General features: G+C 43.5%; 1 protein-coding gene across 13 annotated transcripts in view; it reads left to right on the plus strand.

The window, feature by feature from the left end:
* The first annotated feature begins 1,299 nt into the window (after positions 1-1,299).
* The window catches only part of SNAP91 (synaptosome associated protein 91), a 97,539-nt gene continuing 76,670 nt past the window's right edge, over positions 1,300-22,168 (plus strand). For 3 of the 13 annotated variants that reach the window (XM_048495104.1, XM_048495180.1, XM_048495143.1), the window contains exons 1-2: positions 1,301-1,511; positions 2,836-2,995. In XM_048495104.1, coding sequence (XP_048351061.1) covers positions 2,866-2,995 — 130 coding nt within the window. In that variant the 5' untranslated portion in view covers positions 1,301-1,511; positions 2,836-2,865. The other 10 variants (XM_048495153.1, XM_048495193.1, XM_048495201.1 and 7 more) reach the window with 7 other exon arrangements.

The raw sequence follows: 22,168 nt of genomic DNA on the forward strand, positions 1-22,168 counted from the left end.
GAAGTTGTGGATTCCAGGGACCTTGCAGCTGATGTGGTGGGCCCTGCTGGATTTTGGGAACCCTGCTGGATTTTGGGAACCTGCTGGATTTTGGGAACAGGAAGAAAAGACATGGGAGAATACTGACAAAGAAGTGTAAAGGCAAAGAGGGGTAAATTGTCATGGAAGGAGAGGAGGAGAAATATAAGGGGGACTGACAAAAGGGTGGGCAAAATTTTCAGAGAAGGGGAGAACAGAGTATTTCAGAAGGGGGGCAGAGAATGAAGCAAAGATAGAAGGATAGGATGCACTCTCCCCATACATCTCTTGTTGTTCTCCAGTTATGTATGTATGCATATACATGTGTGTGTGTCTGCAAAGTGCCATCCAGTCCCAACTGACTTATGGTCAGCTCATAGGGATTTCAAGGCAAGTGAGAAGCAGAGGTGATCTCCCACTGCCTTCTTCTGCAGTTTTCCTTGGTGATCTCCCATCTAAGTCATGACCCTGCTTGGCCTCCAAGATCTGATGTGATCAGGCTACACTATGCCACATCTCCTGGTATGAAAGATACTCCCTCAAATGAAACAACACAAAGACATTAAAACACAGCACCATGTCAAATGCATCTCTAAAGATCACTCTCTCTGTGTGTGTCTAAATACCATTGCTATATATTTATATAAATACTTTAGCTATTACAAGACAAGATCTACTTAACCTTTAGGTAATTATCTTTCTAACACTTCTCCCCACCCACTGCTTATCATTATTCATTTTGTTATTCCAACAAAGGAGAAATGTATCATTACACTGGAACAATTTCTGTTTCCCAGGTTTCAAAATTTGGCCTTGGAAAAAAAAAGCTCCACTATAAGTGCAGGTGTTCACAAAAGGAATGATCCTGGTTGATAAAAAGTGCACATAACTACATTACAATACATGTGACAGACAAATTAAAAGGCTGGAAAACATTTACATATATGGATACTTCTAATTGGAACGGGGTTAATATAACAAATCAACGTTATGATGAAGGTAGCACCGATCAAGTCAGGGTTTTTTTTTTAATTAAGTTATTTTCTCAATTTACATTTGAAAAAGAGCAATGGAATGCTCTCCATTTCCAAGCGTCAAATGGAATAGTTTAAACAAGAGAAACCCACCCACCCGCTCATGAATTTTGCCCAGTGCCACAGGAAAGGGAGAGGAATGAAGCTGGAGAGGAGCAGATTTGCGAAGGGAAGGGGAAGAAGAACTCGTCTCTCCCACCGCGGAAAGAGCCACGACGGAAAGCGCCCGCCGCGTGACCGAAGCGCGCTGCTGCCCCTTCCCACCCGAGCAGGTCTGCCAAAGCGCACGGTCGGTGGCAAGAAAGAGGTGTCCCCTTTAAGAGCACCGGGGGCTTCCTCCAGTCCTTACGGCCCCCTAGAGGACTGTCCGGTTCGTCCGCTCCGAGTCACCTGACTCTGAAGAAGCCACAAACCTGCGAGGCCCCGCGAGGATCCAGGACCCGCCGCCGGGGGAGACTGGTGAGGCGCGCGCGCCGGGGCTGCGCCTTGCATCCTCGCCTTGGCACCCGTGGGGAGGCTCGCTGCTGCTGCTGCTGCTGCGCCCGGGATTAGGCTGCCTGCCGGGCCGGATTAAGCTAGAAATAGCGGCGGCGGCTCCTGGGCGGTGGAGAGCGCCTCTGCAGTGCCTGGCCGCCGCCTGAGCTTCCGCCGCCCCCAGCCTTCCCCGGCACCTGGGGGAGCCGCGAGTGCGCCCTGGGCGCGCCTTCCCGCGCACTGGAGCGAGGCGGCCGGCGCAAGGTGCGGGAGGGGGGCAGCTGCGAGCGGGAGAAGGTGCGGGGGGAGGCGGCCTCCTCGCGAGCAGAAGGGAGGAGGGGAAGAGGCGCGGCGGCCGCCAGGAAGACGCGGACGCCCTGACAGGTCTGCCGCTAGCGCCTTCTTCGTCTTCGCCAGGAAGCCCGCGGCCCCTCGGGGCTCTGGGGGGAGAGGCCTGGGCGAGCGCCAGCTAATCCTCAGCATCCGTCCGAGGGGCGAGAGGGAAGCAGAAACCGAGCGCGGCTGCCTCGGCTGTCATTTCCTCGCCGGGGGCGGGGAAGGCTTGCATTGCAGAGGAGGCAAGAGCCTTGGGGAAGGTGGTGGGGAATGGGGCTGAACGGAATGGGGAAGGGAGCCGGTGGGGTGGGGTTTTCCACTCGAAACTGGCGGCCTACGGTTGTTATCGTGGCGCGGGGGGGGGGGGGGGAGACCGGGCATTGGGGCGAAGGCGTCGAAAGGGCATAACATGGCGCAACGATGCGATAATCTCCCCCTGGAGAAAGAGAAACGCGAGTGGGAAGGTGACAGATCCCTTTGCTGCAGTAGGAGCAGCCGCGGTGTCATGAGCCAGCTATTTCATTCATTCGCTTCAGTCTCTGTCTTCACCGGGAGGGCCTGCGTTGGGAGATCCGGAGGGGGGGGTGGAGAAGGAGAAGGCTCCGCTTCATCCTCCTTTTCCAATTTTAAAGAAGGGAGGTGAGACAGGCGGCCTCCGGTTTGCAGCAACCGCCATCATAGTGAAACAGGACGCAGTTTCCAGGCGGGGAGGAGGAAGCCACGGGATTTCCCCCTCCCTCTCCAGGGATTCATCTATTATTCGTGTGTGCCTCCTTATTCCTTCCTCTTTGCGGTGTCTGAAATTGCCATGTTCGGATCAACTTCTCTATATAGTCTCAAAGTGCACCTGCAATGGGAGAAGAATGAACTGGGAAATAGCTGGGATTTGTACAAAGGCAATCATGAGTTAAACCTATGAGAATATTTTTCTCCCAACTCTCCCCCCCCCCACCCGTTTTCTTCCCCCTTGCAGAAGTGCCAGCAGCCCTAGAATTAGCTGAAGATGTCGGGCCAGACGCTGACGGATCGCATCGCGGCTGCTCAGTACAGCGTTACAGGATCAGCTGTAGCTAGAGCTGTCTGTAAAGCAACCACACATGAAGTGATGGGGCCCAAGAAAAAACACCTGGACTGTAAGCATCTCTTTACATAACTGATGATGAGCTAAGATACTTTCAGAGGGCTCTGCACTTCCTTGGGGCATCTGGGTAATTTCATTCCTAATGTCAGGAGGGTTGTGAGAGATGGTCAAGAAAATGAACTTTTTGTTCAGTGTGGTTGCGGTGGGTTGATTTAGTTGCTCCCCTTCCTATTACTTTGACCTTCAGACTTGGTTCTAGGATAGAATCGTTTGTAACATAAGCCTGTGAATACCTGGAAGCAGAAGAGTAGAGAAGTCCGTTATGCCTTAATTATTCTTTTGATTACTGACATCACAGGAGATGGATGTTCATCTGGCCATTGCCTTGTGAGGATCAGCATGGCAGAGAGATCGGGTTGGTTATGAATCTTGGAAACAGTGATACCTAATTTTAAGCTGAGTTTTTTTGTTGATAAAAGAGGTAGAGAGCTGGAGACTGAATAAGAGAGAATGTTGCCCTAGTCACCCTCTCTATGCGACTGATTCAGTAGTAGGTTTTGGGTTTTTTTTCAGTATTTGAATGACTGAGGGACAGAAAGTGGAATTTTCGTTGTGCTGTTGAGAACATTGCTTTTGTAACTTGCTGCCATCCTTCATCTCTTCTGGCAGGTCAGATCTGGTTTTCATCTGTCTCATGGTGGTGTAAATGGCAAGATGAGTCCTGCATATATATCCCATGTACTATAATCTTCTGCATTCCTAGCAGCAAAGCAGAAAGTGAAAATAGTGCCATCGGAATAAAAAATTATTCCAACTTCATCTCTGGCAACTTCAGTGTCTTCCAACAGTCTTGCCGTTATGATACCCATGCAGCAGGGGGAGGGGCAGTCAAAGAATGACTTGATGCCACAGTGGAATCAGTCTGTGGTTCCTCATGCACACTCATTACCACTGGCGTAATGCCCATTGGGCAAGGTGGGCAGCTGCCCAGGGCATCACCTTGTGGGGGGCATCAAAATGCTGGGTTCGTTTTTGGGTATTTTTAGTGGTTTTCCATTTTTGGCCTGCAGGGGGCGCAGTTTTTAGGCTAGCGGCACCAAAGTTTCAGCGTATCATCAGGAGACTGTCCTTATGCTACCCCCCACGTTTGGTGAGGTTTGGTTCAGGGAGTCCAAAGTTATGGACTCCCAAAGGGGGTGCCCCTATCCCCATCGTTTCCAATGGGAGCTAATAGGAGATGGGGGCTACAGTTTTGAGGGTCCATAACTTTGGCCTCCCTGAACCAAACTGCACCAAACCTGGGGGGAATCATTAGGGCAGTCTCCTGATGAGACCCTGAAAGTTTTGAGACTGTGCCTTCAAAAATGCCCCCCCCAGCCTGCAACCCCCATGGACAGCAATACTGAAAACTCAATGCAGAACAAAGATTCTTGGGCAAATTTTGGGATGTTCTTGCAGGGAGGGCATTCTTGGACGTATCATCATCAAAATTTCAGGGTATCATCTGGAGACTGGCATGATGGCACCCCCTGGGTTTGGTGCAGTTTGGTTTAGGGGGTCCAAAGTCATGGACCCTCAAAAGGGTAGCCCCCATCTCCTTAGCAAAGAATGTGGGATGGGGTACCCCCTTTGAGGGTCCAGGGAGCCCCCTAAACCAAACTGCACCAAACTTTGGGGGTACTATAAGGACAGTTTCCAGATGATACCCTGAAATTTTGGTGCCTATACATCCAAAAATGGGCCCCCTTCAGGAACATCCCAGAAATTTGCCCAAGAATCTTTGTTCTGCATTGAGTTTTCGGTATTGCTGTCCATGGGGGTTGCAGGCGGGGGGGGGGGGGGCATTTCTGAAGGCACAGTTTCAAAACTTTCAGGGTCACATCAGGAAACTGCCCTAATTATACCCCCCAGGTTTGGTGCAGTTTGGCTCTGGGGGGCCAAAGTTATGGACCCTCAAAACTGTAGCCTCCATCTCCTATTAGCTCCCATTGGAAACAATGGGGGATGGTACACCCCCTTTGGGAGTCCATAACTTTGGACTCCTTGAACCAAACCTCACCAAACTTGGGGAGTGGCATAAGGACAGTCTCCTGATGATATGCTGAAATTGTGGTGCTGATATGTCTAAAAATGCACGCCCTGCAGGCACCAATGTCCTGGTGCAAAAAAATTTTGGTCATGGTGGAGTGGCCGCCCATGGGGGGGGGCATCCAATTCAGGTTTTGCCCAGGGCTACAGTTTGCCCAGTGCTGCCTCGTTACGCCCCTGCTCATTACATAAACATGTTCCCAGAGACAGCCCAAAACACCTCCCCAGTCAGAACTTCAAATGGTCTCCTGGTTAGGATGCCAGCAAGTGATATCTGTAGCCATGATTTCCCTCAGTCGCTGGTCAGAAAACCTCTGGCTGCCCAGGAGACACTAGAGTTCCCAGGGATAAAACCTGTGATATCTGGGGTCTCCTAAACATATATTCCTCTTCTTACAGTGTCACACAAACTATGGAGGATCATCTTAGCATCGTGTTAAGCTTTATTCCTAGCTACAGTACTCTAGAGAGTGGGCTGGCAAAAACTTGTGCATTCATATCCAACTCAGAGCAGAGAACCAGTTAGTGTGTTGGTACACAGATGGACAGCTTCATTCAGTTTTCTCCACTGCTGTGTTCTTATGCTGGGTATTGCTGTATCTGTTGCTGTCATGAGAGGCACAGGAGCCTGGGGAAAGTGGAAATCTCATAGGGTAGCACATAGCCAATAGTTATGGTGTAATTTCTGCTGTAGATCTCACTTTTGGACTGGATGATGGTGGAGTAGCATGAGGGGTTGGGGAGAAGTATCCTTGCCTCTGTGACCATTTAGTAGTTTTGAGAGAGGCTGGTATAAAATAAGATGCTTTTTCCATTCACTTTCACCTGTACCCATTGATGACTGCCTGTATGTCAAGGTGTAAACACTTACTGGTTGGGGAGGTGATTAACTGTTTATTGATGTAACCCATTTCTCCGGGTTTTGCTTGCGATGCCTAATTGATGACAATACATATCCCATCTAGTGAGTTGCACTGATCTCCAGTTACTGTCTGTTCTGTTTTATGTGCCCTGGCTCAGATCCTGCAAAGACAAGTGAGTCATGAGTATTTAGCCAACAGCACCAAAAAGTGGAATGCTTGGTGTTTGCCAGCAGTGACTACTGTATTGCCCATACCTTTTCCCAGTCTAATCCTGATGTCTGTGGAGGAACTTACTTTGCACTGTGGTCAATAGGTATCTCTCCCACACACAGTGTACATGGTGCACATGTGCTCTACATCCTGCTGTACTCTTGTGTAAGGGATTTAATAAGCTAGCACATTGTATGTGAGCAAACTGATTTCTGTTTGTTATCCCTTGAAGTGGTTAAGTGGGAAGGATGGTGGATGTTAAGGAATTGAACATTATACGTATGAGTTTTCATTAGGGTGACATTCCTTTGCTTACCTATGCCTTGCTCCTGGGTATGCATACGTATTTGGAGTCCTCATAGAACCGAGTGCCTGTAAGGATTCGAAGGGAAGACAAGTGTTGATCTCTAGCCTTCCTGCTTTACCACTGGCCATAGGTCTCTGGTTGTGTGGAGTGCTCTGTTTGAGCAAAATGAGGCAGTTCCTGTCTGGAGCTTACTCAGCCAGGCCAATACCAGAATGAACTGTTCATCAATGTACCAGCACTCTGACTCTCTGCTCTGAGTATGAATGTGCAAGTTTTTTTCCAGCCTATTCTCTTGAGAGCTGTAGCTAGGAAGAAAGTTTGATAAAACCTGTGATCTCTGGGGTCTCCTATACATATATTCCTCTTCTTACAGTATATATTTCTCTTCTTACAGCAGTGGCGTAGTAGTTTAGAGCAGGTGCATTCTAATCTGGAGGAACCGGGTTTGATTCCCCGCTCTGCTGCCTGAGCTGTGGAGGCTTATCTGGACAGTTCAGATTAGCCTGTGCACTCCAACACGTGCCAGCTGGGTGACCTTGGTCTAGTCACAGTTCTTCTGAGCTCCTTCAACTCCATCTACCTCACAGGGTGTTTGTTGTGAGGGGGGAAGGGCAAGGAGATTGAGTCTCCTGCAGGAGAGAAAGGAGGGATATAAATCCAAACTCAAACTCTTATTCTTGATTGGGTACTAGGATGATCCTCCATAGCCTAAGAGGGGTGCTGTGTGAAGCCGTGAGAACACTATTCTGCACAAAGTTCCTGATTGTGGGCTAAATACTCATGGCTCTGGAGTCACGGGGCCCAATTGATGTAACTATATACCTCCTATGTGTTCTTATGCTTTAGTTTATTTTGATGGTGCTTGGTTTTTAAATGGTTGTGTTTTAATGGTTTGGTTTTAGTAATTTTAGTCTACCTTGGGCAGGACTCCGGAGAGGTAGCATATAAATTTTCTAAACAGATATGGACCATCTTGGTTTTCTTGCTGAAACTAGTGTTACCCAAAGTGGAGACACAGTCTCTCACTATAGTGGGGAATATTAGCTTACAATAGATTGCTTATTAATGTTGCTAGAGGCTGGGTAAGGAATCTCTAATACCCAAGTATACGAAGATCAGCTCTTGGAAGAAAATCCATAGAGAAGAGTATAATGCTTTCAATTTGTTGTAACCCACCGTTACACCTCTGGGAAAGGGTGGGATAAAAATATGATGAAATGAATGCATAAATAAATAAATAATGCAATCTGGACAATCTTTATTGTGGGGATAAGGGATTTACAATCACTTGGTTCAATGCAGCAAACATGCACACACAGAGTTTCTAAGATATAGATAGGTTGGAAAATAGATTTGGAATAGAAAGGGGTATGGGATATATGGGTAATATGACCTGATTGTGACACGAAGAAGATCCAGGGTTCAGAGCCAAATGGCCAGCGTTTGGTTCCAGCAGGCAATGAATTAGGCACAGTGACAAAGATGGAAAGATGTCTATGGCACTGGGTGATTGGCTCTTTGGAGGGTAGGATATTTATAGGGTGAAGAACTACTTCTGGGGGTGTCAGGACAACCTTTGGGAGATGTCCAGATGGATTGTTTGAGAAACAATAGAGGTGGTCAAAATAAGTTAGTTACAGAAGGGAGTATCTGGGTTAAGATATCAGGGGAGGCAATGAAATCAGGATACTTCTTGTAGCTGGAAATGAATACCCATTCAGCAGGGCTACTGTATCAAGGACACACTCTTCCTTGGCTGTGGAGCTGAAAATGTGCTGACATGGCAAGCAAGTTGAGAGCATGAGAACAGGAAAATAATTTCTGGAAATTTCTTGTAGGTAGACCTGACTATTGCCAGAGAATGGGCTCCCCATCTCTGCAAAGTCAGCATCAGCCTTTTAGCACATGGCACGTGGGCAGGGGTACCTGTGAATAAGCACTCCCCCCTGACAGAGGCAGAGCTTCCACAGGGACATATGGGGACTTTTGCCCCAGGCGGGCCATTGTTCGGTCACCTGGGGGACAGAAAATCGCCCCCACACCCCTCCTCCTTCCCCCTAGTCCCGGACCTGCCCTGCCAGGCTGCTCCTTCACAGGGCAGAGCCTCCGCCGGCTGAAGGAGCAGCCTGGCAGGGCCACTGCCACTGGGCTGCCCTGGGCCGCCACCTAAGGTAAGTGGGGTTAGGGGTGGGGTGGGGGGCTATGGAGCAGGAAAGCTCACACCAGGCTCTTGGCAACCCAGCTTGAGTTGGGATGTGGGGCACTTTCTCCAGATCTTCTGCGGACTGGGGAGCTTGAAGGGGGTGGGGCAGGGAAGCTCTCGCCAGGCTCAGTGAGACCTTCCCCACCTCTGCTCACTCTGAAGCTCCCTGGGCTGTGTAGCAGGAAAGCTCTTGCCAGATTCTTGGTAGCCTGGCAAGCTTTGGGGTGAGCGGAGGTGGGGAAGCTCTCACTGAGCCTGGCGAGACTTTCCCACCCTGCCCTCTTCAAGCTCCCCGGGTCGCAGAAGGCCCCGAGAAAGTGCCCCACATCCCAACTCAAGCTAGACTGCCGAGAGCCTGATGCAAGCTTCCTGGCCCCGCGACCTGGGAAGCTTGAAGGGGGGTGGGTGGGAAAGCTCTCACTGGGGTCTCCATGACCTGGCTTGAGTTGCAATGGGGGACTCTTTCTCCGGGCCTTCTGTGGCTTGGGGAGCTTGAAGGGGGGGCAACTCTTGCCAGGCTCGGCAAGAGCTTCCCCACCTCCACTCACTCTGAAGCTCACCGGGCCGCCAAAAGCCTGGCGAGAGCTTCCCTGCCCCGTGATCTGGGGAGTTTCAGGGTGAGCAGAGGTGGGGAAGCTCTCACTGAGCCTGGCGGGAGCTGCCTCCACCCAGCCCCCCTTCAATCTCCCTGGGCTGCAGAGGATCCGGCGAGAGCTGCCTCACCCCCTTGCCCCCCTCTCCAACCACTACCTAACCCTTCCCACCCCTTCCCACCTTTCCCCATCCCTACCCATCCCTACCCATCCCTTCCCATTTCCCTCACACCTAGCCATCCCTTCCCTCCCTTCCCCATCCCTAGCCATTCCTCTCCATCTCCCCCACCACTAGCAATCTCTCCCCATTCCCCCCACCCCTAGCAATCTCTTGCCACATTTCCCCCACCGTGGTGGTGGTGGTGGGGGCAGCGGCTGCCCATACGGGGGTGGGTGGAAAACTCAGATTTTGCCCCGGGCTCCATTTCCCCTAGCTGTGCCTCTACCCCCTGCTATGCCAGGGTGGTATGGTAATACTTGTTTCGTCCTGGTTTCTTGAGACATAAGAGCCCTGTTGGATCAGACCAATGGTCCATCTGGGGCAGCATCTTGTTTCCCATTTTGGAAGCCTCCCTTTTAAACTATGCAACCTAGAGACTTTATTTATTTATTTATTTATTTATTTATTTATTTATTGGGTTTATAAACCACCCTCCCCCGAAGGGCTCAGGGCGGCGGACAACATAAGTAGAGCACAATATCAGATTAAATACAATAAATATAGATTAAAACGGCTCTAGTAAAAATAAACCCTACCCCATTTAAAATGCAGCATAAATTAACTCAGGATGGGCTGCTATCCAATTCCCCCCAGAGGGGAAGGAGTGGCTTAGGATCTCCAATGATAATGTTATAAAGGAGGAGAGAAAAGGAAGAAGGAGAAGAAGGAGAGGGCCCTATCAGCGTGTAGCTAGTCTCTCCAAAGGTCTTCCAGGTGGAACAGCTCAGTCTTGCAGGCCCTGTGGAGACTCAAGCAAGATCCACTTAGGAGCCAGGACAGTTAGGTGGAAGAAAGCTGCGTTCCACCAGAAGCGGGGGAGCCAAGAGGCTGTAAAGGCTCTGTAGCCTGGGTGGAAGGCCAACTGCCGTATCATTGAGAGGGAGCCAGGAGGATCCTTAGATAGGATTGGCCTCTGCCGACCGCAGAGACCGATTTGGGACATATAATTTGGGACATATAATTTGACTTCTAATTGCACAAATAAACTATGCATTGTATGAAATATTTATTTGTATTGCTCGTGGTGCCCCAAGTCTTACTATCTTGGAAGACGAAAGTAAAGTTCTGTATTTTAATTCGTTTACATACTATGCATAATTTCCCAAATTTTTCTAATGTTAATCTTCCATCAGAAGGAAGGTGTACAAATCTTTTTCTGTGCCTTTTTCATTTCCACTATAACTATTTTGAGATAAATGTTCCACATGCAGTCACATAGACCTTTTAAAGGGTATTCTAGCACTGACTTCTTGTTGACCTTTTTTAAATAACCCCCAGCATCAAATTTGCCCCTTTCACTGCAGGTGCACGCAGAATTCAGGTTTTCACTCAGCTATCCGCCATAATCCCAAGTTCTCTTTTCTGGTCAATCACTGCCAGATCCATTAGCAAACTTTAGTACTTCACTCATGCTCCTTGCTGATTCCGTGTGTGTGTGTGTCACGCTCGCTTGCTGACTCACTCACTCACTCACTCACTCACTCACTCACTCACTCACTCACTCACTCACTCACACACATATTAATACCTGTAGATCCTCACTGGGTTTTCCTTTCCATTACAACAACTGTCCATTTGCTTCTACCAGTTCCTTCCTTTAAACCAATTTGTTTCAATCCACAAGTGGCGCTGATATCCCCTACTAAGTTTATTAGGACCTTAGGTGAGGGGCTTCATCAAACCCTTTTTGGAAGTTCAAAGATGCAGTATCTACAAGGCTCAACCATATCTGTATGGTTATTAGCAGTCTCAGACTATGAAAGATCAAGACTTTAGGCAAGCTGTGTTGAATTTTTTTCCCTCAGTGAAGCTTGTTTCTCTGTATGCTTAATAATTCTGTCTTTAGTTTCACCTAGTACTGTTAAAACCAAGGGAGAAGCTGTCTTATAAACACCTTTGAAACTGACATACTTTTCATTCTTTGGGGTTATTGGAGCAAGTTTATTCACTATTCTTTTCTCTGAATTAAAGATTAATGCACTGCTGTAAGCTGTACTGTGTGTATATTATGATGCCATAAGCTTACTACTGCTACTGCATAATTACCAAGCACTGTGTGGGCATGTGACACAGAGGGAAAATCAGCCACTTAGATGAGCTCATAGGAGTGCTGCTCCAGCATCCAGTCACCTTTGAGAATAGGGAGGAGGTGTTGGAGGGAACACAGGAGAAGGGAGGAGGTGAGTTCTGTTTCAGGGAGAGAGCAGTGACAGTGCAGGTCTGGCTCAGAAAAAGGAGCAGAGTGAAGGGGAGCTCTCTAGAAGAGAAGAGAGTGCTAGATTGTTGAGCCTTTCTCTGGGGATGAGCAGACCTTGTAGTCTGACTCTTTGGGAAAGGGAACTCTGAAGAAGAGGAGGAGTTTGGATTTATACCTCATCTTTCTCTCCCTTAAGGAGACTCAAGATGGTTTACAAGCTCCTTTCCCTTCCTCTCCCCACAACAGACACCTTGTGAGGTAGGTGGGGCTGAGAGAGTTCCAAAGAACTGTGACTAGCCCAAAGTCACCCAACCGAAATGTAGGAGTGCGGGAACACACTCTGGTTCACCAGATAAAGCCTCTGCCAGTCAGGTAGAGGAGTGGGGAATCAAACCCAATTCTTCAGATTAGAATCCAGCTGCTCTTAACCACTATACCACACTGGCTCTGGTGTGGCTGGAATCCTGTGTGTGACTTGTAATATTTAAAACCAGATAAAGGCTTCATTTTTAGAGTAATAGCTTCTCAGGTTAGTTTTACAGTTATATAAAAATACTAATTTGGTTATACTATTAAAATACATAGTTCACCTTGCAATAACTTCATAATTATGTATCTCTAGTTTCATTTGGGCCATCAGGCCTTGCATTTCTTTCTTGCGGTGTTAGCATTTGTCACACATGTCTGCCTTACCCATAGGTAGAGGAAATTTATTTTAAAAAATTCCAAACTGGGTCTCTTTTGTGACTTGCTGTCATTATAGATTTTGTCCTCCAGGGATAGAATATTGTGATCAACCTCAGGCTATACACACAAAGATCTGAGGATTTGTGGAATATTCTACTTAAAAGGTTTCACTTTCATTTTTACTGCTTTCCCCTTTTCCCTCACACTTGGTTCTATTGCATGCCAGATAATCTTTTATTCATTGCACTTCTTGAAATTTAGCACTTAAGACATAAGAGGTTGATTATGTATACATAGATTTGCAAAGGAACAATGGGATTAGCTATATATGTCTCAACTCTATGGGATTAAACGCTATATATGTCTCAACTCTATATGTTTATTTCATAACATTTTTGCTGTGAAGACACAAATTCACAGTTTTGAAAACTGCAAAATGAAGCATTTGTGATAATATCTTCTGGATGGAAGAATTGGCCAAAGTAACTGAAAGAGCATGACATTGTGAATGGATTAGCAAAATTCATACACCAAAGATGTAGACAGAGCAATAACATGCAGCCTCAGGCTACATAATTAAAAAGTTGTCCTTATTTCACGATGAACTATAATGTATCTTAAAGAAAACTCTATTTTTATAAAGCATTCTATTTTTAAAAATATGGCTTAAATAAAAAATCCAATTTAAATTTAACTTTTTTAAAAAAAATTTAAAAAATCATTGGTTTTGAACCCAAAGCCTATACACTTGCTACCTATAGAACACTTCTTCCCAACAAACATTCTCTTCTCCTGCAGCCCTCTCCATAACCTTGTTTTAAAAAAACAAACAAACCTAGATCTCACTTTCTGGAAGTGTAATGTTTGTACAGTAGCAAACTTTAGACTGTTGGGCATGTTGTTAGTTATAGCCATGATGAACTTACTTCTGTCCTGTGAGGTAGACATGAAATTCTCCCCTCCCCCAACAGTGCATGCTAGAAAAATATGCTATGAGAGTGAATTTAGCAATCTACAGCATTTGTTTTGAGTATCTACAGGGTGGAAAAGATAAGTCAACCATTTATCACAGTTAAAACTTCTTAATATGCATCTATTGGAATGTGTGCCATGAACCTAAGATCATTATTTCATTTTCATATATATTGAGGACTGCAGAAATTGGGCTGTTTAACCGAAGTGTTTTGAGGACTTGCTTTTCCTCAAAATACACTCAGAATTGGGTATACATTACAGCTTTGATTCTGTTTGAGCATCTCTAAATACACATGCTTAACTAATTTTCTTATAGAAAATGCATGATAATTGTCTAGAAATCACAATTAGAACTATAATATCTATGCAAGTTCTCAACTCCTGCATTTCAACTTCTCTATATGCTTTGAAGGAATGGGACAGAAGTTGTGCTGGGGGTACAGCCTTCGGTTTATATACCTACTGTTTAAATGAAGAGTTTCCAGTACTCACTTACTAGTGTAGACATGGATGTGTGTATGTTTTCTGAAAGGTATGTTAAGAGAAAAACTATGTTGGTAGAAGTTGTTAGGGACGAGCAAAGAGTCTGAATTTTAATTAGGGTTGCCAGCCTTGATGTGAGGCCTAGCGATCTGGAATTACAACTGTTTTCTAGACTACAGATGTCAATTTCCTGGGAGGAAATGGAAGTTTGGAAGCTTTGGGTTGTGAATTCTGGCTGAGCAACCTACCCTCCCAAAACTCCATCCTTCATAAACTACAAATATCCAGGGATTTTCTAATCTGAAATTGTTGTAATTAAACGATGGAAGTAATTAAAAAAACCACAATGGTTTAATCAGAAATTTTATGATTAAAGCAAGGAGAAAGGAGTGGATGAACAATCTGAAGAATAATGCGAAATGTGAGATCTTTGAATTCTATGCAGATTCCTCATGGACCAAAAACAGTGGTGTGAAAATGGTGTCAAAACGGTTTAAAAGGGTTTAAAACGGTATAAAAGGGTTTTCATACCATTTTCACACTGCTGCTTTTGGCCCATGCGGAATCAGCCCTAGATTCAAATATTTTCTAGGCTTGAATTCTAGCCTGATGTGTAGTTTATCGAAGTATAGTAAACATCTTACAGAAAGTACTTCATATTTAATCTAATGTACTTCTAAGGTGAAAATGGCCAAATGTGGGACACTGGCAAAGCATTGGGGGAAAAAACCTGTGTGTGGGGGGGAGGGAGGACAAAAATGTTTGAGCTTATTTAACTTACACAGAATGCTATAGAAAAGTGAGACATGAGTAATGAAAAGCTTCAAACAGTCTTAAAGTGGTTACTGTCTTCATTGTGCTTGTAGCCGAATAATCTGAGCATTTTCCCCTCAGAAACTAACCCTTCTTATCTTCAATTCAAATATAGCTTATTTTAATTAGCTGTACTGGAGTTGCCAAGTAAATAATAAAATGAGTGTATACGTGATAGACACACTAGTGAAACTTGTACAAAAACTCTCCAGGGAGCCCTGCTTCCCTTATGAAGTGGGAACACAAGAAACAGTAAATAAGCTACTGAGACTGACGTATGAATGGCTTATTTTGGTGTTCTGGGATTAAAAAACAACAACAACCTCTTAACAGTATAGAGCCAAGACACAAATGTGGCTCCGATGTGGAAAAGGGAAGCCAAAATGTTTAACCTGGTTGAACTTTTCATGACCTGATAGCATGACATGATTCCTTGATTACTTACTTTTTGCAGCATTGAGTCTTTGGAGCTTTAACTCCTGGGTTAATGAATGCGCAAAGAACAGAGCTAATAGCAGTGTTAAATTCAATTTGTTATCCGGGTGTTGGAATCAATACAATTAGATCAGTTGGGTTTGAAAGGTAACTTTTGAATTGGTCACTGAGCTGATGTAAGTGGATTAGATCAATGGTTCAAATACATATTTCAAAAACTGTAATCAATTATGGAATGGTTGTCTCCATTTTAAAAAATCTCTATAACCTATCTGGGAAAAGGATCCATTTTGTAATGATTTGATGAATAAGGAATAATGTAATCTAAAAGCAGAATGATTCAGAAATGTGCTATATCAGAGTGGCAGCTGTGTTGCTGGAAACCTTGTAGTACTTTGAGGACTAAGGTTTTATTCTAATATAAACTGTTATGAACTAGACCCTACTTTGTCAGATGCATTTGATATGGTTGCTTACTCCAAGTTAGGAAATTCTTGGAGATTTGGGGTAAGATTTGTGGATGAGAGAGACCTCAGTGGGGTATAATGCCATAGACTGAGTCTACTCTCCAAAGCAGCCATTTTCTCCATGGAAACTGATTTCTTCAATCTGGAAATTAGTACTAATTCCAGAAGATTTTCAGGCTCTTCCTGGAAGTTGACTGTCCTGTGGAATCTGTACTTACAGATGTTATCATTGAGAACTAGTTCAGTAAAGCTATGGATATTATGTAAAATGTAAATAATGAAGAAAATTAGACACCACTAACAATACCAGTAATTGGTGATAAAGTAGATTACATTTCATCTTGTTACATGCCATTTATAAATGAGAGACATCATTATTACTATTGAATGCCAAAACAGGAATTTTGCCACTGCAAGAGTCACACTTAACTTTGCACTTTCTGCATTTCATAGTGTTTTGACTCTGTTTCCAACTTTTTCCAATCATTTTCTCTTGCTTGTATTTAATATACATGCAGAGTGTGCACCAACTATATATGTATATCTTGAAAAGTGGGCTTTTTGAAAAGTTATGCTGGAATTTAAAACATGCTTATTATTTCATGTTGCAACAGAATTCTGTCATATATGTTTAAGAAAGTAAGGCCCCTTCCGCACATGCAAAATAATGTGTTTTCAAACCACTTTCACAACTGTTTGCAAGTGGGTTTTGCCATTCCGCACAGCTTCAAAGAGCACTGAAAGCAGTTTGAAAGTGCATTATTCTGCATGTGCGGAATGAGCCTAAGACTGGGTGGTATTTGCCCCTGACCTAAACCTTGAGTGCATTTTGCATATTGATGTGTACACTGGCCTAATCCAGGTAAACATTTCGATCTCCTTCTCTTCTGTTACTGGTCTTTCATTTTCTTTGTTTAAATAATATACCAGGTGGCATCCAAGTTTATTCATGTGTTCAAAATGTTTCTGCTTTTAAAATTTATTTTCTTCTGTATTCCCCAAGTTTTTAACACTTCTAATTGGTTTCTTAGTTGTTTGATCTCAGTTGAAATCACTTTATTGAGGCAGTTTTTATGCTGCTGCTCTGTTATTTCAATTCTGTCTATTATTTTCTTGGTTTGCTGCAATTTTTCTTTCTTTTTTCTTGAGGCTATGGCTGCTAAGTTACCTCTCATATAAGCCGTCCTGGTTTTCCAAATCACTGAAATGGGAGTATGGTGTGTCTTCTAAACATTTTTCTGTGTGCCTTTTACATTTCTACTGTATCTTCTTGTAATAAAAGATTATCATTTAGACTCCATCTTCCCCTTCTACCTCTGTTTGGTTGACAAGTTATTGCTGAAGGATTATGATCTGCAAAATTTTTGGTTGTACCTCCACACTCTCTAGATTGACAACTAAGGTTTTTGATATTCAGCATATCAATCCATGAGCATATTTGGTTCTATTGGAAAAGAGAGTATAGTTGCTAGTATTTAGATTTTTGATGCTCCAAGCATCTTCTAATTGTAACATATTCATGTAAACAACTTTTTTGGGAAGTTGCCTCCTTTGGGGTTTTTTTGGATCTGTCTTTTTGGATGCATTGCCCCATTCAGATCTCTGAAGGTCATTCAGATCTCTGAAGGTCATTATTTCTTCTTCTTGGAAATCTAGTATAGATCAGAAAAAAAATTCATAAGCTTTTTCACTTGCATTATTAGGGGCATGTATCATTACTAGAGTGTAGATCTTTCCTTCTGGGAGCCCAATTTTCAAGTTAATATATTTTCCTTCCAAGTCTTAGACAACCCAATCCACGGGGAGAGGGGAGACAGTTTTGTGGGTAGCACAAACACCATCTGGACTGGCAATGATGCCGGTGGCGGTATCATGCCAGCTCCTCAGACCTTCCTGCCCCATGGATTGCTTTGTCAGTTGTTCTAATATTTATTTGTAAATCATTTATATAAATCAATTGTTCACTGATGCCACATATACTTTACCCTGCTTTTTCTTATTTAAAATGTGTTCATGTTGTTTCTTTATATGAGTTCTTAAATGAATGCATTTTTAACTCTATATTTTTGTTCACTTGGAGGGCAAATTTAAGCCATTTATGTTTCTTGTTACAACCTTCATTTTATCCATGTTATGCTTCAGCCTGGTTTAGTTTATCCTCTTTTTTATTGTGTACTCCTTTTTTGTTTTCCCTTGTTTTTTGGTGAATTTTGTTTTGAGCTAGAAGGAGCGTTTCTATCAGATTCTCAAATTCTTTAGGCATGTTCTCCATTAATAAATCTTCTGCCAGCTGCTTAGCTTGTTCCACTGTAGTGATTATTATTTTGCCTTTGGGTAATACAACTTCTAGAGCAAATGGAATTCTGCAATATTTTATTTCTTTTTTTTTGTAGGATTCATCTTAAGAAATCTAAGCCCGTCCTTTTCCTCAACAAACTATTAGGTAGACCCTGAAAAATCTGCATTTCTTTCCCTTCCTCTTTAAGTGGAGTTTCTCTTTATTTGTTCGGTATAGTGTCTTTTGTTTCTTATGTACAAACCTTACCAGTATATCTCACAACAATTTTTTCATAAATGCAAAGCTTGAATTTATTTTGAATATGTAGTCAATATCTAGAAAGTCTCCTTCAATTTTAAAGTATGCAGATAGGGTTCACAAGCTATAGATACCGGGAAAATATTAGGAGCTAAAACTACCAGACCATGGCTTCATAGTCCAAAAAATCCACAACAGCCAGTCTTATAGAGAGCTGGGAAAAACCTAACAAAATGAATTTCAGCGGAGATAAATGTAAGATACTACACTTTGGTTGAAAAAATGAATTGCACAGATATAGGATCGGTGACACCTGGCTTGAAAACGGTAAATGTGAAAGGGATCTGGGAGTCTTTGTAGGCCACAAACTGAACATGAGTCAGTAGAATGAGGTGGTAGCCAAGAAAGCCAATGTGATTCTGGACTGGATCAACAGTAGTATAGTGTCTAGATCAGGGGTAGGGAACCTGCGGCTCTCCAGATGTTCAGGAACTACAATTCCCATCAGCCCCAGTCAGCATGGCCAATTGGCCATGCTGGCAGAAGACTGATGAGAGCCAATAATTCCCTGAGCTCTGGAAAATACCCTTGGGATACCAGTCTAGAGGAACATGGTAGTACCACTCTATTTGCTTGCAAGTTAGTTTGTTCACTGCAAGCACCCTGAATTGCAGGAAGGATGTTTGACAAGCTTCTGAATGGAGTTCAAGGAGGGAGATCACTTAAAAAAAAATGGCAAAGTACAAGGTCTGGATTCCTTGTCCTATGAGATGCAGCTTAGGGAGCTAGGTATGTTTAGTCTGAGAAGAGAAGGTTAAGGGGTGACATGATAGCCATGTTTAAATATTTGAAGAGATGTCATGTTAAAAACGGAACAAGCTTGTTTTCTGCTCCTCCAGAGACTGGAACAAGGAGTAATGGATTCAAAGTACAGGAAAAGAGATTCCACCTAAATATTAGAAAGACTGACTGTAAGGGCTGTTTGACAGTGAAATACGCTGCCTCAAAGGATGGTGGAGTCTCTTTCCTTGGAGATTTTTTAACAGTGGCTGGTTGGCCATCTGTCAAAGATACTTTGATTGTGTATTGCTGCATGACAGGGGGTTGGACATGATGACCCTTGTGGTCTCTTCCAACTCTATGATTCTATGATTGTAATAATTTGAGAAAATTGTCTTCTAAATTTATCCTGCCATGATCCTCTAAATTCATATACGACAATTCCATGTTTTCATCAGTCGGGTAGTTCAGACACTTCAACAGTAGTACTTAGAAATATGGGTTAGTCATGGCTTAGTTCATACAGGAAAGGAAAAATAATACAAATAATAATAAGAGTTGGATTTATATCCCCTCTTTCTCTCCTGTAAGGAGACTCAAAGGGACTAACAATCTCTTTTCCCTCCCCCCCCCCACAACAAACATCCTGTGAGGTAGGCAGGGCTGAGAGCGCTCAGAAGAACTGTGACTAGGCCAAGTCACCCAGCTGGCGTGTGTTGGGAGTGCACAGGCTACTTCCCTAGATAAGCCTCCACAGCTCAAGTGACAGAGTGGGGAATCAAACCTGGTTCCTCCAGATTAGAGTACACCTGCTCCTAACCACTACGCCACTGCTGCTATTTAGGAGTTTTAGCTCCTAAATAACTAATAAGATTAATATTATTTATATGTTAGTAGTATTATATAATATGAAGATTAATATTGATACGTTGAAAAGAAAGTACAGTGTCCCCCCCCCCCCAAAAAAAAAGACTGGAAAATTCCACAAAAAAGTTGTGATTCCTTTTCAAAATATCCAGATGACCCCAAAGTCCTTAATCCATCTTCACTCTCATGAGTTTCCTGCTGCATCACTGTGCTGGGCCCACCAGATGGCTCCCAAGTCCTTCTCAGGTGACTTCAGTTCTCAAGTCATGCTGACAGCCGTTTTTCCAAATTATAATCTGGAAAAGCTAAATGAGTTCTGAAATAATCCTTTGGGTTTTCCAGTTTAAATGTTCATTTAACACATTCCCAAATTAAATTAGGCAGTTAAAAAAGAAGACAAGAAAAAATATTCTGTTTGCAGAAAGTAGGTGAAAAAAATACCATCATAGTGTCTAAAAGAATTATAAATTCAGGTTTTTATTTTTTTACAAGCTCTAGGCCAGCTACACGTTAAATATGTTTAAGCAACGACTGAGAAAAATTGGTGTAAAGTTAAAGTCTCCGAGGAACAGTTTTTCCTCTCTTGGTGACTTTCCTGCTGTGGGGGCGAAAATGGCCACTATGCTTCTTTGTTCATTTCCCCTTCTGTATTTTTCCTGGGAAACTTTCCTGGGAAACTTTCCTGGTAAATTTTCATTCTTAACCCTTAGGTTTTTTTATTTAGGAGACTGGACAATTACTATAATTGCTAAAAGCAGTTGCAACAACAGGCATAAATCTCAGTTTTGAAAGCAGTTTTTACTTCCTGTCCCCTGTTTTTCAGCTCACGCTCTCAGCTCACAGTAAGCAAGAGATAAAAAGTATTTTCTCCACAACCAGTGTCCTCCTCAAAATATGAAATCCATTTTAAATGGGAAGAAAGACAACAGAATATAGGAATAATACAAAAGGGAGGCTGGTCTTGAAAGCTAACTTTCAGCTTGCAATAGTCTCACCACTCTTATTGAAATCAGAAGCCCACAGTTCCCCTTTGATCAGGTCTGCAGGATTCACTTGTCATATTAGGTCTCCCCTCTTCAGGAGAGGTGAGAGGAGACAAATATCCCTTCTCAGTCAACATTTCTTAGTTCAAAGGTCCCACAGTATGATAAGACCCAGCACTACCCAGGTGGTACTGATTTAAACTGCCATTACCCCTGAAGTTGCCATCTGATTTTTAAGAAGGTTTTGCCGTAGTGTAAATTGGTATTGCAATGCTTGTAGATTTATAAGATGCAAATAGTAATATTGGTGTAGGAATCTTTTTTCTTCAATATTTACTTAACTATCATTGGGTAGTGCATGTTGCTCAGCCAGTGATCAATACAGGTCCTGTTTTTTATAAGCTTCTCTAGTTGTGCAGTTACTTACTTTCTTTGATTGTTGTTCATTGGCTTAGATTTACAAAAGGTAGGCAGGCTAGGATGTAGATTGATGATAATCCAAAAGAAGTTTGGTTTTGTAGAGCACTACTTATTGGTTTTATAATTGGAAGAATTATAATCTTCTTTTGTCGAAATTAATTAAATAACCTCCCCCCAATTAATTCGGCAGTTTTGAATTTCAGATATGAATTGTACACATTTCTTTACAAGCTTCTTTATCACAGTGGGTAGAGGCCAAGAAAGGAAATCCAGGGTAGCACAAACTAATGAAGGGGTGAAGTTTGTCAAATAGTGTGCACTTGGTTTGCTATTCTCTAGAATGTTATGGGAGAAAGTAAATAGGATGCTGGTGAGTCTCTGTTCATGTGTGGAAGACAGGTGGGCAGAAGCTAGCTTGGAAATGTTCTCAAGGCCCAACTTTGCTTTGTCCCATATGAGTGAACTGTGCAAAGCTAATGATTTCTCAGTTGTACTTAGAAGAGGGGAGGCTGTCACTGGAACCTATATTAGAAAAAAAAACCTAGAATACCCCAAGCCTCATGAATCTCAGTGGCTAATTACATAGCTTTGAAAGCTCCTTCCCACCCCCAACTCCCAACATTACTGGGGTCTCACTATCTTTTTGAAGGTATTTGGACTAGCATTTGGTCCTGGTTACCTTGATGTGGTAGTTAACCTGATTTTTTCTGGCATTATATTGTTAACTACACATAATCCTTCATTATCACTGAAAAATATGAGGTCTGCTCCTAAGAAGAAAAAGGAATGTTGGAAACATTTTGATAGGTTGAAAAAGTTTCTGCGAAGGAGGGCGGCTTGCATTTGGAAACAAGCCATTTTGTTTGTGATAACTTTACTGGATACATGTTACATAAGAAGAGCACTGCTGGATCAGACTGGTTATTCAACTAATTCAGCATCCTGTCTCACGCAGTCAACCAGTTACTCTGTAGGTCCAACAACAGGGCATAGAGGTCAAGGCCTTGCCCTGATGTTGCTTCCTGACACTGCTATTGAGAGGTTTACTGTCTCAATTGTGGAGGTTTCCTTTAGTCACCATGGCTATTAGTCTATCCT

This window comes from Sphaerodactylus townsendi, linkage group LG01 (genome assembly GCF_021028975.2).
Source record: "Sphaerodactylus townsendi isolate TG3544 linkage group LG01, MPM_Stown_v2.3, whole genome shotgun sequence".
NCBI lineage: Eukaryota > Metazoa > Chordata > Lepidosauria > Squamata > Sphaerodactylidae > Sphaerodactylus > Sphaerodactylus townsendi.